The following is a 16,443-nucleotide window of genomic DNA, read 5'->3' on the forward strand; positions in this document are numbered from 1 at the left end:
TGTTCTTGATAACTTGTTCACTTGTTTTCTTTTGATGAACTGACCATTTACTAATCATTCTTGAATAAATTGGGATGCAAGTTAATCAGTAAGTACTAGTCAACTAGCAGAACTTCCCCATCTTTTCCATGGTATTCAAACAGAATTTTTTGCACCCTACTGTAAAATGTTATCATTTATCCAGTCCCCTTGCATTGGTTGGATTTGGTGAGGGTGGGGTCTCACTTAAGAGTCGTTGACGTAGCCCCGGTTGGTAATGGCATTTAACAGAGATGCAGTCTGTGTAGAAGCATAGAAAAGTGATTTGAGACAAATATCAAGGAAAGGAAAAAGAAGAATGAATTGTCGAGAAGGTTTAAATTGTTGTGCCGCTGCTGTCATGCAACCCAGTGCGCTTCAATCACTGTAGAGCATCAGGAGTGGACACTGCTCATGTACTCTCTCATTCACAGCAGCAGTCAGAAGGCTTTGAGCATCAGGTGAGCATTTCAAACAGTCTCCCCACTTTTCTTCTGTTTTCTTCGGGACTGCACGCTTCACTTTCCCCACAGTAGCAAAAAGGGACGCCCCACGCACAAGAATGACCAGAGGATCCGCGCCCCGACGCGCTCTGGCGCGTACATGTTGGACCGGGGAGTGCGTAAACTAGTATGAAGCGCCATGGCTTGGTGTGACCGCGGGGTTCAAACGCTGCTGGCCACAGCGGGGGCTTTTGCCGCTTTCAGTCTGATGACCATCGCCATCGGCACGGACTACTGGCTCTATTCGCGCGCATACATATGTAATGGCACCAATACCACCACAGACGAGACCCAGTCTCAGCCCAAAACTAAGAAGGGCGATCTAACCCACTCTGGGTTGTGGAGAATCTGCTGTATTGAAGGTAAGCCTGCTCCAAGTCTACTCTCACTTTTTTTGGATCTGAGTCTACACATTGAACCCACTTATATGCGCCTTGCTATGGCACAGTGAAACCAGTACTGCACTGCTTTGTGACATGTAGGAAATAGTTTGTCCGCGTTTCAGAGAAGTCTTTTGTATCCCAGTACGCACAGTCATCAGAGCGCACAAAAGGACGAGCTCCCATCACGCATGCCAAACGTGTCTGTCTGGAGATAGGTTCACAGCTTGAAGATGGTTATAATTATAAAACAGCTTTTAAGTGATATACATAAGATGGAAATACATGTAGATGCCAACAGGTTTGAATTTTAGGAACTGTTCAAAAGAAAAGACGAGGAAGTCCGGCGGAGTGCTCATCTCGAGCCGTCTGCCAACTGTTACATCGTATTGTTCAGACCCACACAATAAATGAAGCTGTTTGCCAAAGAATGCGATGCCATAGCCGGCGCGTCGAGCCCATTCACTTTTACGCCGCTCGCAGCCAGGAAATGAGCGCGCTATTAGTCTACTTTCATTCATGTCTTCATTGTATGTGATGCTGTTGCTTGGCAACATCCCTGAAATTGCTATGGAAACATGCCCAGTGATTTAAAAATAGATGACTCCGAGTTCACGTCATGTCCAAGTAAAAGTAATAACAAGGGTAGATGTATGTATTCGTGACGGGACATCAGGCGAAACATTTTTTTTCTCGCGCGTTTTTGTCTTTTTTTGTCTTTTTTTAAATTTTTTTAAAGTGTTTTGAGTGATTTAAAGGATTTGATGCTTAAATAGGAGGTGCGCTGGAAGTGACGTCTTATTTCAGAGGCAGACAGAAACTCATTGACCAATCTTCCTCCCGACCACCCCTTGACTTCTCGCCTCAGCTATCAATGGGAGAACTGATGTGACTGGATGGATTTGCTGACAGACGTCTTTCATGACAGTGATAGAAACAGAAACTTGCATATCTTAAAATTTCCAAGGCTTTTTCACTGGCCAAATAAATCTAGGGTGCAACAGGATGTAAGGCAAATTTATTTAGCTTTTTATGTGCATGCCAATCAGAGCAGACACAAGTCTTTAATTTCATTATCAATACATAATGTTGATTTCACTGAACTGTAGAAACTTGGGATAATAAGCTTAGACAAGCTTTTCAGATAAATGTGTCTGGTACATGAGGAGGAGGAGGAGGAGGAGCTAATCCTAAACACTGCACATTGTGCTACTGGGAGGGGTGGAGCGGCCATGACAGTGACTGTAATTTCTAGAGCAATGTTGAAACAAAATTAATAACTCATTGTGGAAAATCTACATTGCTTTCTATGTATTTTCCTTTCCTTTGTGTTGGGTTTAAAGTGTGAGCTTTCATGCTTAGACAATTCTCATTTCATTGAAAGAAGTACATTTTTGGGGGTTGTTTTATATTGTCATTGCTTTTGCCCAAAAGCACATTGATATTTTGAACCCCAAGAACAAAATCATACAGTTTGCTTTAACACGAGATAACAGTATTACCTGTGGAGACAATTGTGGTGTAGATCTTGGGCCTTCGCAATGCTTGCTGCTTAATTTGTGGCTTATTCAGCGAGCTTTAAGATTTACAGTTCCTAGACATAATGCCAGAGCCCACATACAGGGAGACTCTACGGCACTGTCTGTGATGAAACGGTGCCGGGCTTGTCCTGTGGTGAAGGTGGACGGATGTGAAGTGTGTTGTGATAAGATAGTTTCACTTCTGTGCCTTTGCCCGAAACTAAAAGCTGCTGCAAGGTGGCTCAGTTGTCATGGAGACTCATTAGTGTGGAGGAGAAAACAAGCAAGGAAGGCACCCCCACACCCCCCACGCACACGCACACACACACACACACACACACACACACACACACACCCTACAGTCATAATGAAAAAACCCACCAGGTTTTTGAGGGGGGTGGCTCTGTTTGTATTGTAGCAAGAGGGGAAAACGTCACCCAGTTTTGCTGAACATATCACAGCAACTACAGTATGTCTCTCAGTGACAACACATCACTGTAAGACACACGGAAGCTGTTTAACACCCCTCAGCCCTCAGTCTCTTCCTGAATAAAGAATGTGTTTAGTGTTTCTGGGCACCATGCTCCTGAGGCTTCACCTCTTCTCTGGCAAGCTGAGTAACAATAAAGAGCAGCCACGAATAATGAAATGAGGCTTCTTATGAACAAGTTCAACTCCTTCATTTATGTTGTCCTTTAGATTTCACAATGGCTCTTTAGATTGTTTTCTGTGAGGTCAGCACTCACTGAGAGCACCGAGCTTCCCTGATTTGCATCAGGGTGACTCAGAGACTGTTGAATTAAGTATTTAACAATCCAATTTGTGGGTTCATATTTACAGTAAGTGTCTCAGCAGGTGGTGGATTGGTGTCACTGGTGAGGCAGCTGTTTTTCTTGAAGGGGTCAGTGGATGTGTGTTGCTGCGATAAAATAATGTAACCAAGAAGCCATGCAGGGGCACTAATTAGCCGGCAGGTCTCAACTTCCACCTCGGTCGCTGCATCCTCCTCCCTTCTGATGTGCACTTTCGATTCTGTTCTGTAAAGGTTTTGCATTCATTCTCCATTCTCACTATTTTTTTCCACGTCCTGGCTTACATTTCTGTTTTCCTACTTTGAAAATTAATGCTCCAGAGCCAGAGCTGGGTTAATCTCCAGGATGCTGAAATGACCAAGTCCTTTTCCCAACATTTCTTACAACAAGTTTCTTAAAGATGAATATTTAATGTTCTACACACTCAGTTTGATTACACAATCAAGAATGCAATATCGGTTAGCTTCAATGTGTTAAATAGCTTTATTTGCATGTAAGTTAATGCCAAGGGATGTTATTTTCGCCCCTAAAAGATACTGTACCTGCACTGCCCAGAACGACTCATTTGTCTTTTTGTCACATGCAACAATGTTGTTTGCTATTTGCAAATGGGTTGACATTTTAGAAAATGTGAGGTATACTGCCAGCAGTTTCATAAATGATTACCTGTGTGTATATCAAACAAATGATTTACCGTGTGTTGATTAGTTAAGCCAAGAGAAGCCAGCAGGGGGATTTAGTTTACTTTGAGCAGAGCCAGGTTACATCTTTACAATCGTGTCCAGTTCTTGAAAGAAGCAAACAGCCTGTTTGGGGGGTAGTTGATGGTTTATACGTCTAATGCTCTAAGTAAGACAGATTAAGCCAAAAAAGTTGATTTTGAGAATTTGTTCGTTATTTTTACAGCAGTCAAACCTTTGTTTAATGGAGACATTATATTTAGTCTGTTCACTGGCCAGCTCCATTGTATTTAGAAAAGGATAAACAAATCTTGTATTTGATGTCTGCAACCGTCTGGAGACTTGTTTTTTTTCATCATTTTTTTAAATGATATTCTGACAAAGTTTGGCACAAGGTGGTGAGCAATGACTCATCCTCTTTGAAGCACTCAGCCTTTGGTGGATGCTCTTTTTGTCACCAACTAATCTGCTGAATGTAGCAACAACAGATTTCTGTTACTTGTATCGTTAATAAACTTTTCTGTCTCTCTTTGACTCCTTCCAACTTTTTTTTGGACCTTGTTGCTGGCAACAAATTCTATTTGTCTAAAAAATATTTTCTAATAACAGTTTGAATACATTCAATTTCCTTTGTCACTTTGTTGAAAATAGGTTTAAATAACTCCGCAAACTATATATTTTAGTTTTTGTTCCATTTTGAATTAAATTAATATAGTTCAAAATTCCAAAATGGGGAAATTGCTGGTAAAAATAAAAGATGGATGAAAAATATAGGTCTTAATAAGAAAATAAAAGCCGAATAAATGAGCCACTACAGACGTATACATCCAAACAATTCTCTCTCAGATTTTAGGTTAAAGTCAATTGTTCATGTGCATCTTTAAGTGACAATATATAAGAGCCTTCCAAACAGATTACATGCAGCGACAGATCTCAGTTTTCTTCCAGCAACTTGGGTACACATGCACGGTCGAACTCAAGCTGTGTTTGAAGAAATTGCAGCCTGGTGACAATTTAATTAACCAACTGTCAGTCATATCCACACTGAATCACTGATGTCTTCGCCAAATTGCTTTTCTCTTATCTTCACTTGGACTGAAAGAAAAAAAAAGAATAACATTGGAGCAGTTTGTGCTGTTTCACAGATGCTTTTATGTGCTGCCTTGGCTTTCCCTGCTACCACAGTAATAAATGAAGGCTTCGCTAAGCCAGTGGCAATTGTGTGTTCACATCTGCATTTAATATCGAGCCCCACTTACAGCTTTATAAAACATAATCATCCAATTTGGTGTAAACCTCAGGGTACTCTCTCTCGTCAGTGTTGACATTCTGCATTTCAGATGTACGAAAAACAAAGGTAAAAGTAAAAGAAGAAAGAGTGCGGCAGCCCTTGTTTGCTGTGAAACTGTTATTTGTAGCATTATCGTCCACTAATCACCCACTGGAGGCCATTACTGTACTTTATGAGACCCCAGAGTGAGCAAGTGATGACATGATGAGACAACGCTATTGGTGGATTCCACAAGGGATGCTCCCTTATTGGCTATGAGCTGAGCTGCGTTATTTCAAAATAATGACGTTTGTATGATCCTCTTGGCAGATGCGCCGCAGCTGTGAGAGATGCCACTTGTACATCATGTATTTGTATGGTTGCATCCTCATGTTTGTGTGTGTGTGTGTTTGTGTTCACAGTCATGTACTCTTGAGTGGTGACAGATTTGTGAAGGGGAAGTGGTGGTACCAGGGAAGTCTCTTATTTAATGGGTATCAAAATACAATGAAAATGTCAAAAGCATCCTTTGAGATTGTCTATGTAAATGAGCTTATTAAAGACTAACAGTTACCATGGAGAAGAGGAGTACATGCTCAGCATGTGGTGTTGAAACAACAGTCAAGCCCAAGGAACCCATTATTTTGCCTGAGATGTGTTGACTGTGTGAGATTAATTCCCAGTTTGTCACAACACTGTCACATTATAACATCCCCTTGATTTCTTGATAAGCGTGTTTTTTGTTCGTCACCTGCGCCTTACACACATTTCTGCAGCTGTCCTCCAAACTTGATTTCCCGATCAACATTTTGTCCTTTAATGCTCATTTTAGCAACCCGATTTCTCGCTCGCTGTTTTGCTGCTTTTCGACACTGACTGACTCCTCTTTAACGGGGCCTCCTATCACTTTTTTCCATCACTATCATTCCTCTGCTCTCTGGGCTTTTGCAGTTTCATTTCCTTGTACCTTCTTCCCATGTTTAATCTCTTCCTCTCTCCTCTTTCCCTCCCAGCTAGTCAATATTCATACTTTTATTTCATTTCATGGGTCCAACTGACAGCCTCCACACAAGCGCGCACACACACAAACTAAACGTAGACATTGAGCGGATAACTGTCACTCATAAATCACGAGCCTCGAGGCACCCACTTTGAATCAAATTTTCAATCAGGTGCAATATTGTCTTATTATCACTTTCTTATGTTTTTCCCCTCTCTAACTCTCTCTGACATATACGCACAAGCTTGTGCAGCTATTCTTATGAGGACATTGCACTGACTTCCATTTGGTGTGGACAGACTAACCCCTAACGTTAACCTCAACCCTAACCTCAGCTCAAATCTTTGTCTTAACCCTAACCAGACCCCAGAAATGACATATTAATCACATTATTATAGCCAGGCTTTGGTCCCCATATGGACCACTGATCCCAACAAGTGTACATGGGCAAAGACACGTCAGCTGTGGCCAGACAGAAGAGACAGAGGAGTCAAAACAGGTTGGAGTAGTGTGGACTGGGCTGGAACAGAAGGTCGAAAATATTGTGTCATAGTTAGTAGTAACGTTTTAAGTTTATTTTTCGGTGCAGTTTTAAAATATCCAAAATCTGTTTGCCATTTCAGTTTAGTAGAAGTTATGTTATAATAACACATATGCGTTTATTAAATCTGCAACAAGTTCTGCAGCATGATTTGGTGTTTGTACAGCAATTAACAGAAAAGCAAAGGTGTCTGTGTTTTTGTTATCTTACCACGGGAACCAGATGTATTTCTTTTTTTTCACAAGGCACAAAGTCTCACATCGATGCTTTAAATAGTCCAAAGCCCTTTTTTTCCGTGACTAGACACAGAATCTTGTGCTCTATTTCCAACAAACTGATTTGACACTAATTAATTTGATGTCCCTCATTAAGCAGCAGACCTAGTTAATGAAAGCAAGCATGTCCTTAAAAGCTGTGCCACAGACAATGATGGCTATGTGGCTCAATTGTAGACACCTAGGAATTGGAGTTGATGGATATCTGTCCATCCTGTATTAATGAGAAGGTTGGTGTTTATATGTTAAGTCAGCTCAAATCCATGTTGCTTGTTAGTGTCACGCCCAGAGACTCTCATTTTTGGTTTTCATGTTTAGGTTATGTTTGTTTTCAGTCCAGGTTTAGTTTTTTGTCATGCTTTAGTTTCCCTTCACTCTGTTCATTAGTTCACTCACGTCACCTGTGTTTTTTCCTCAGCTGCACTCACTCCCCAATCACTCCCAGCCCTCTATTTAGTTTCCTGCCTCCCCTGTCGTTTTGCTGTTGCTGTTGCTGGATCTTTGTTGCTGTTGCTGTTGCTGTTGCTGTTGTTGTTGTATGTTGCTGTTGTTGTTGTTGCATGTTGTTTGTTGCCATCCATGTTCCACGAAACCCGAGAAGCTAAGTATTTATTGTCCAGGTCATATTAAGTCCTTTGTTTTGTTTTTCCCAAGTATCTATCCTGAGTTACGTTTTTTGAATCCGGCTTTGCCGCGCCTTTTGTTTATACTTTGTTTTGTTGTTAATAAATCAACCCCTTTTTTGGAAGTCCGCATCCGTGTCCACCTTTCCATCCACCACATCCTGACAGTTAGAGCATAAGAGATTAAATTGGGGTTGTATTTTTGGAACTGGTAACAGTTCTAGTTGCTTACAGAGATTAAGTTAAGGAAGGTTTTATGCAGATCAGTAACTTCAGGTATGAAGTTCTTCAGAAAAAAAAAACTAAACTGGAAGTTTAGTTTAATAAAGAATATTTTCAGCAGTCAGTCCCATGTCAAATGACTACAGTACTCTGGCTTCTATCAGCATTGTTGGCAACGCAATACCTGAGTGGACACACTAATGTTCACATGCTGCCCTCAGGGCTGCAAGAGTGGGCACAGCTCCCTTAATCTTTACAGAAACACATGTGGAGCTGGAAACTGAAAGCAATAACGTTTGGACAGAAGGATTATTTAATTTTACATATTCGAGATAGAGCTGCCAGCTCTCTCTCAATCCTGCTGTGTGAAGCTAACATCCACGCTATTGTCAAGAATAACAAACTAGAGTGATTATTTCAGAAAGTTTGCAAACCATTTAAATCTGCTAACATTTATAGATGGTTGCTTTAACATCCACGCTGCAGTCCTCTACACGCAATTGTCCACAATATTCATTCCAACTTCTTGTTGAGATTTCCAAAACAGGCAGAAAATGAGAATGTTTTCTGACATTTGAATACAGAAGCAAATCCTTTGAAAGACTTACAACGAGTTGTCAAGCATTGCTGCTTTGTACTCGTTTCTGGTGACATGTATGTTGCTTTCCAGCTCACTCCTCTATATGGTAGAAACATCCAAACACTTGTGGTTCATATATCAACTCAAATATTGTTATATTGTCATTATCTCCAGTATCTCCAGTTGTGGAAAAAGTTTCTTCAGTGGACAATCTCTAGCTTTGAAGTAGATTTTAATGAAGGGCTGCTTTGAGGGCCTGAAGATCATGACGGCTTGATCCGGTTATCCCCACAGTGTGTGGAGTTCTCTGGATTTCCAGAAACATTTATTAATGCAATGCACGGTGGTAGACGTAAACCCCATTTACAAAGTATATTTTTGGCCTCACACAATCTGTCTTTTGTTAACCACTTATTGCTGGCATTAAATTCAAAATAAGTAGAATCTCTTCTACAAAATTCAAAAAGAAAAAACTCTATTTTTGCAATATTGTCTGGTAAAAAAGCAGGGTTTAAATAATTTGCAATTGAACAGATTCTCTTTTCATTTGCATTTTCACAGCATCCCAACTTTTCTAAAACATGACTTTAAATTGCAATTGGAGATTTATTTTTGTTGTTGTTCTTGATCGGTTTATTTTAGAACAATGTTATGCATAGCTGCAGACTGCACGAACAGGTTTCCACCTCTGTTTAATTAAAAAGTTTGCCAGATAAACCATCATCAAATTAGCTCACTATACACAGCAGTTCAAATCTGACGGGAAGTCACATAGCGGTTGGGCTATTTGTCTGTGTCAAGTCAGATTATAAAATCAGCTGAATAATAAGAATTATTGATTAGATGAGAGCAGTGCGTTCCAGATTGCTGATTCAAAGGCTTATTAGTAGCTATTGTATTACAGTGGTCATGCTATATAAGCACAAAAATATGTCCTTAGTTTTTGTTTCTGCTATGTGATCAAGATTTGGATACATAATCTCTAAAATAATGTAATCTATATATAATCGTATAAGCTAGTGGATCCGGGTGGGCACAGCAATCTTAATCACACCACAGCATAGTACTGCCAGTTTTCCTGTTGAAAGTGTGCACTTAGCTGTGATCTTTAGTTTGAAGGATTCATGGCTGGTTCAGCAAGCTTTTAAGTTTAGTTCAAAGATTAAAGTCTTGCAATAAAGCTCTTATCAGAAAAGGGGCGAACGCTCTGACAAGGTTCTTATAACAAACAACAAGGTCTGTGTTAAAAAGAACACACGCCCGACCGTTGACTAAATAAATCACAATCAAGGACATATAAAGTCTGTGTTTCCCTTTTATTTCCTGATGCTCCTTTTCCACTGCTCAGTTAAGCCATATAAAATAATCTCTGATATGACTTTCCATTCCATCTTTTTTTTTATCTCATACAAGAGCTCAGGAGCGTCTTTTTCAAGAGAAAGCAGTTTAGCAAAAACACAGGTCCTTAGAGAGAGGCAAGAGTGTATCTGACTTCAGCACCCACCCATCCATCAGACACCTCTAACCAAACAAAGATAAATGTATGCAAATAGTGCCTTTTTGTTCCCAGTTTCCATCATTAAAATGGAAACTCTTTCTGGTTCTTTTGCGCCACAGGCATCAATCAAGGCAGCTGTTATAGGATCAACCATTTCCCCGATGACAACGACTACGACACAGACAGCTCTGAATATCTGCTACGTAAGTTTTGCCCACTCATCTTTCTCATCTGGAATCGTTGACATTTTGAGTTCTTCAAGGGAAAACTCATGTCTGAAGACATATTCTGTCTGAATATTACACCGCCAAGAAAGCATTCTACAGACAATACTCTGCACACAGAGACTGATGTATAATGCAGAACAGAACAACCTTATGCGAATGCAGAAGGTACCAGCTTTATAATGTGATGGCATTTAGTGAGACGCTTTAAATGAACTATGATTGAACCTCATGGTATCTAGTTTTTTACTCGTATCTTTTTGGATATCTGTGGTTCGTCACAATGCTCAGTAAAAGCAGCTGCATGTTTGTATAATATTAACATGCAACAATTTGGATTTCTCATTTTAATTCTGTTTTTCTGACCTGCTAATCAGTTCGTGTTAACCTAACAAAAGAGAGCGTGACGTTGTGCATTTCCACATTAGAAAAATAGTGTGAAAACTGTTTGCAGCACAGTTATTCATGCATAATTGCATATTTGTCTCTCAGTTTAATTTTCATTGTTCATGTCTGGGTTGTAGCTTGATAATTGTTTTTTGTTCAAAGATTAGGAAAAAAACGAATGATTGACATTAGTATGTTTTATGCTGGTTGGACTTTACCATTAGTGCCCGGGGGACTTTCTAGCAATCCAGACTCATTATGAATCCCTATACATGGCACATCTGACCATGCATTTGTCGTTCATTATTGAAAAACTGAGAATATATGTTGTTTGTATCCACACAAAACCTTCTGGGTCAGCTGAGGGTAGGCGCACTCAAATACATCAGCAACTTCTCCACTGCCCTTACCCACCAGAACACAATCTTACCTGGATTCTTGATCTTCTTTTTACACTTTAAGCACAGAACTAAGTCATAAAACTAATGAACAATCAAACCAAATGATGCAAACCAAATAACTAAAAGATGTATTGAAAAAACGAATTGTGTCATGCTCTCAAGGAAATAAAACGTCGGGTGAAATTTACTTTTTATTTTTCCCTCTCTAGCTACAATGTAGATCTACAACAAGCATTCAATTAGTGAGGGAGCCCTCTTTTAAAGCACAGCTGATTCAGTGTCTGGCTCATATACGATAGGGAACAAGCGGATTTATCAGACTTTGGATAAAGTCCAAGCTCAGTCCATTAGCTGGACTAAATGAAAGGGGAGCTTAATGAAAGACTTCACAGCTGAATAAGCTCATCCACCCTTGGATGAAGTAAAATGACAGAGTGACTCATTTTTATGGGAGTTGATGGTCAGTGAGAGCTCTTGTTCCAACCCACAGCTGATTAGCAAAGCTTTGTCACAACAAGGCCCTAAAAAATAAATGATAATGGAGTTCTCAAAAAAATGGTTGGAAAAAGAAGTGAAAAAGCGGTGGAACTGAATAGATGAGGTTTCGAAAGGTTAATGACAATTTTTACTTTTATTTTCAAAAACTGTGCTGCCTATTTAATGCACAAACTCTGAAGTACTGAATGACACATTGTTTTTTTGTCATTAAAGTTTTTTTATTTCGCTTTTATAAAAAAACAACAAACAAACATTCAATAACAAAAACACATATATCGTCTGATTGACACATTGTTCCGTTAATTTTAAAATACATATTTTACTAGGCAGACTGTTCATTGTATAATCAAATAATGACTAATGTGTGTTAAAAGAAGGCCGAATGAGTCCCCCTCCACTGTTTCCATAGGAATAGTTCGTGCCTCCAGCATGTTCCCCATCCTCAGCACCGTCCTATTGATGCTCGGCGGATTGTGTGTTGGTGTGGGCCGAGTGTACAACAAGACAAACAACGTCCTCCTCAGTGCAGGGATCCTCTTTGTAGCTGCAGGTGAGATGGATGACACATGCTCTGTCAGTGCTGCTCCCAGCGAGGAGCAATCATGTGGGCAGGGATTTAGAATGAAGAAAGGCAGCTTGATGTGGCACATGTGGTTTACTTTGTACTCAATCAATGGCGCAATCATGAAGACAAACGTAATTCTGCCTTGAAGAAGGTCAGGACCTAAATTCCCATACCTCACACACAAGCGATGGAGACATGTAATTTTGGGCATCAAACATGATAAAAGGCCTGTAATCATTGGCTGATGAACAGCTTTATTTGATCACTCTTAAGAGAAAATTCACAGGTGGGTCTCTCCTCTCTTTAAAAAAAATGTTGTCCTCTCTTTCCATTGAATCCTCTTCTTGCATATTCATCCTTGTTTGTTGTTTCCCCCCTTTCTTGTTTATTAGGTCTGAGCAACATTATAGGCATCATTGTCTACATCTCCAGCAATACAGGAGACCCGAATGATAAACGTGATGATGACAAGAAGTACACTTACTCCTATGGCTGGTCCTTCTACTTTGGTGCCCTCTCCTTTATCGTAGCTGAAACTGTGGCTGTCCTTTCCATCAACATCTACATCGAGAAGAACAAGGAAGTTCGCTGGAAGGCACGGCGTGAATTTATTCGTTCACTCTCTACTTCTTCCCCGTACTCGAGGATACCAAGCTTCCGATACCGTCGGCGGACATCGCATGCCAGCTCTCATTCCACAGAGGCCTCCAGGGAGAACTCGCCAGTTGTCGGTCTTAAGGGGGCGCCATCTTCTAGTGGGCCCCTGGATGAGCTATCCATGTATGCCCTGGCAAGGGACAGTGTGACGGAGAACACGTACAGCCCTGAGCATGAGGTGGCTGGTGAGTTCCTGCAAGTCCATAACTGTTTCCCAAACGATTTAAAGGACGGGGTGAATCGCAGGACAACACCCGTGTGAGCAGTGCTGGTCTCACCTGAAGGAGGAATAGCAAAAATGTATGTAAAATCAGTGGCCTGACCTGCTGGAAAACCTGTGACTGCCATGTTAGAGTTTGCCAATTTTGAAAGGACAACAATGAGACAAGTGGACCGTCAGCTGGACAGAAATAAGCCAATTAACACAACTTGTGTAAATTATCTTCTTTTAGAGGTCATTAAAGCAGAAGAAACTGATAATTTTCTGCGCCGTATCCAATCCAAAAGTAGTGTTAGCTTTCATCTCAGCAGAAATGAGCAGTATGTTACAGTTCTCATCTGTGTGATGTTCCCTACATTCTTCAGATTAAGGCATTGAGGTGTGCCAATCAGTATTATTCTACCTGTAAATCCAACAACAAGGTGCTAAGTGACATATACTCTTCAACCTGAAAAGTGTTCCATTTGTGTGTGAAGTTGAGGTGTGAACATTTCTCCAAAGCTTGTAGTCTGTCCTCATATTTGGTTTCATCTTATATTCTAATCATAGGTTTACAAAAGTCAGTGTCTATTCAAAACAATATACTTGCCGAGTTGTAACGTATTGAATGTTTAGTATTTAATCAGATTGTACCTGTTGATAATTAGTTTGTCCCATCCATACAAAAGGGTTTCATCTCTGTGCAGACTCTTCATTAATCCCATTTCTCTCTGACATTTGTCAGAATGGAACAAGATGTCCCTTTCTGTCAGTGAAAAACCTCTTTTCAGTGGTCTCCTTTTATTCACTTCTATGACAGTCTACCATCCATTCATCACATACTCTGATGGATGTATCTTTGTGCATGTGCCAATCACAAAAGAAGAGCAGCAAAGGGGGGGTGCCCAGAATAGTGATGATGACATAGGTCAGGACTTCCTATTGCTCTGAATGGAATCTCTGCATCAAGTGTTTCAAGAATAAAGATCACAGCCAGGCGGGGAATTCATATCTGTCTATCACACAGCCTGTGAGTCCATCTGGCAGCCCCCCACCCAACACACACACCTCCCCTTTGTCAAACAGAGGCCTCAGACAGAAGCAGAGGGAGCTGTTTGGAGCTGCGTCTCCAAAGGATTTGGCTTTTAATACAAGACGTGCGTGTGAGCTGCTGCCCTGCACATCCATCACTGCTCTGTCTGTCCGTTCCCTCAGGAAATACGTAGTTGTGGCGGTTTTGAACACTCTTGTGTTCCTCTCCATATTTTGTGGCCATGACAGGAAACAGACCAATGACAATGGTAATCTTGGTGAAAAATTATTTGAGGCAAAACAAATTGCCATTACTCTTTTAAGTAAGTGCTGTGAGAGTTTTTATTTTAGTTGGCTCTAAGAACCACCAGATGTGGGCTTCTTTAGGGGTGGTCTCCTTCAAGCACAGAATAGAATTAGTGTGTTCAGTATTCCGTTGGATAACACTTCTTATATCCACCTGAGCAGATATAAAAGAAAGCCATCAGTGTAGGTATTTCACTTTTATATTACAGTGTGCAAAAAAAAGAATGTAATGTTTGTAATGTAAAGCTGTAAATACAAGTTCAATAAAAAAGAAAAAAAAATGAATGTTAAAAGACACAAAGAGAGAATTCAAAGCATTATTTTACGGAGGATCTACTCAAAGGTAATGTCTTCATATGTTGGGTAATGGTCATGTGAATCAATTTACCATTTTTATATTCAGGTAAACCTGGTTTTGCTGTTATTAGTAAGTGAATCTGTTGAATATTCTGTTTTGTAAGGTGCAGTACAATAAGTACCAATATGTTTAGGGAAAGCGGCGAAATATTTTCTGTTCCATATATGAATATCAGCTGTACATTACTGTGTGTGCTTATATTGATTTATGGCTTTCTATATATCAAAGCACCTTCTCTGTTTTCATAAAAAAAAGCTAACTAAAGATTTCCGTCTGAATGGTTGGAAGGATAAATAATAACTGGATGAGTTGCAGACTATGGGGAAGTGGAATAAACTGATTCTCTTTTATAGTATCAGAAAGTCCTTCAACATGCTTGAGAATGTTCGGCACCAATCTCATCACTATTGTAAAGGTATTTTCAGTGCCTTTGCTCTTTTTATGACCTAATGTATTTCTTGCTTTCATTGTTCTGATGAAAAAAATATTTCTAAGCTACATACTACCCCCAAACATACTGTACAGAGACAAATAAACAAAATCAGGGTCATATTGTTTGTGCTTTGGTGATGATTTCTTGGTAAACGTAAAAGAGTAATGGATTAGGGCCAACCAAAGGTACTACAATTCGTACATGAAGGTGTGTGCATATGTTTGACATTTTTCTCATGGCACTTAAAAGAAAAATTGTAATTTCACTTGACATTAGATTTGTAAACCTCACAGAAGTGCGAGAAGTAATATCCTCTGGAGACTATGGAGAACTATTTAGCAGGCCAAGTACAGTGTTCCTGAAGTGCAAAACACAATAACATTAGACAAAAAAACAAAAGACAAAAACCAAATGGTTATTTAATTAAACAACACATCTTAAAACAAACTGACAAATGTTTATCCTTTATTTGTTAATTTATTTTTTGGTTTGTTGTACTTTTGAAATTATATCAATAATATCTGAGATGCTTCCTTTTTAATTGCTTTGGTTTCTCTTTAGATTTTTAAAAAATATATGAATTTTGTCAAATTTTGTCAAATTTTGTGTTCTGAACCGTTGTTGTGTTTTATGATCATCTTTGCACTTTGTCTGGTGCTGTTGTGCACTGCACCTCAGGGACACCATAAAAGCACCATGCCTGCATCAGGAACACTGTGCTGGACTTCATAGATACACTGACACTGCCATTCCAAGTGTTGGTGTACTTTTGTACAGCTACAACTGTGTAGGAAATGTACAAGATTCACATGACATAATTACGGCCATTTGCAATCATCTCAGTGGTGCTTGCTTTTCACTGAAGACCTTTGATTGCAGCTACGTCTGTGGCTGACCTTTACCGAGCCTTGAATGCCTCTTAAATTGCTGAATCGCTGTCAATCTCCGATTGAGCCACTACAGAGTTAGAGTTTTCACATTACTTGTCAAAATAATAAAAAGATAAATCAGTCGGCATAAAACTAATGATTAGACTCTAAGATCAAAATGTTAAAACGCAGCCACTTTCACACAAAGAGATTCCAACTGACGAAATGAGACAACTTTTAATCCCGACGGTCACTCAGCCGATTCAGTCGGTGAGCAAAACAAACCTCTTTTCTCAGTGTGGCTGAAACAAGCTTCACAATATCGAATCTTTAACTGCATCGTGTACCATGTATCACATATCTGCATCCATGAAAAATAAAAGCTACCCTGTTAAGAGTAATCATTTCATTTTCAGAAACAAGGAAAGAGGGCTGTTGATATAACCTGGGAAATTATATTTTGATAGAAGCACCTGATGTTGCAGGATGAATGCTACATTAGCTCCTTGTAATTTTTACCTAATTTCATTTTTCAATCTGTGCTCATTAACTCACAGCTCACAGTCCCACATCACCTCTTTTTCACGTAGAT

The 16,443-nt window shown here is 39.8% G+C and overlaps 1 protein-coding gene across 1 annotated transcript; it reads left to right on the forward strand.

Annotated features, from left to right (window-relative positions):
- Positions 1 to 256: 256 nt before the first annotated feature.
- Positions 257 to 15,099, forward strand: LOC142371833 (voltage-dependent calcium channel gamma-4 subunit-like). The gene is made up of 4 exons (XM_075454582.1): positions 257 to 883; positions 10,042 to 10,125; positions 11,842 to 11,982; positions 12,390 to 15,099. The coding sequence occupies exons 1-4, from the start codon at positions 661 to 663 to the stop codon at positions 12,914 to 12,916; spliced, it is 975 nt and encodes a 324-aa protein (XP_075310697.1). The 5' UTR covers positions 257 to 660; the 3' UTR covers positions 12,917 to 15,099.
- The last annotated feature ends 1,344 nt before the right edge of the window (positions 15,100 to 16,443 follow it).

Source organism: Odontesthes bonariensis, chromosome 21 (assembly GCF_027942865.1).
Source record: "Odontesthes bonariensis isolate fOdoBon6 chromosome 21, fOdoBon6.hap1, whole genome shotgun sequence".
Taxonomy (NCBI): domain Eukaryota; kingdom Metazoa; phylum Chordata; class Actinopteri; order Atheriniformes; family Atherinopsidae; genus Odontesthes; species Odontesthes bonariensis.

What these genes read in the sequence shown, in the direction of transcription:
- LOC142371833 (XM_075454582.1), top strand. Translation starts at nt 661, where the DNA reads ATGGCTTGGTGTGACCGCGGGGTTCAAACGCTGCTGGCCACAGCGGGG. An exon ending in CAGCTCTGAATATCTGCTAC is followed by an intron (nt 10,126 to 11,841) that starts GTAAGTTTTGCC and finishes CTGTTTCCATAG; the next exon opens with GAATAGTTCGTGCCTCCAGC. An exon ending in GATCCTCTTTGTAGCTGCAG is followed by an intron (nt 11,983 to 12,389) that starts GTGAGATGGATG and finishes CTTGTTTATTAG; the next exon opens with GTCTGAGCAACATTATAGGC.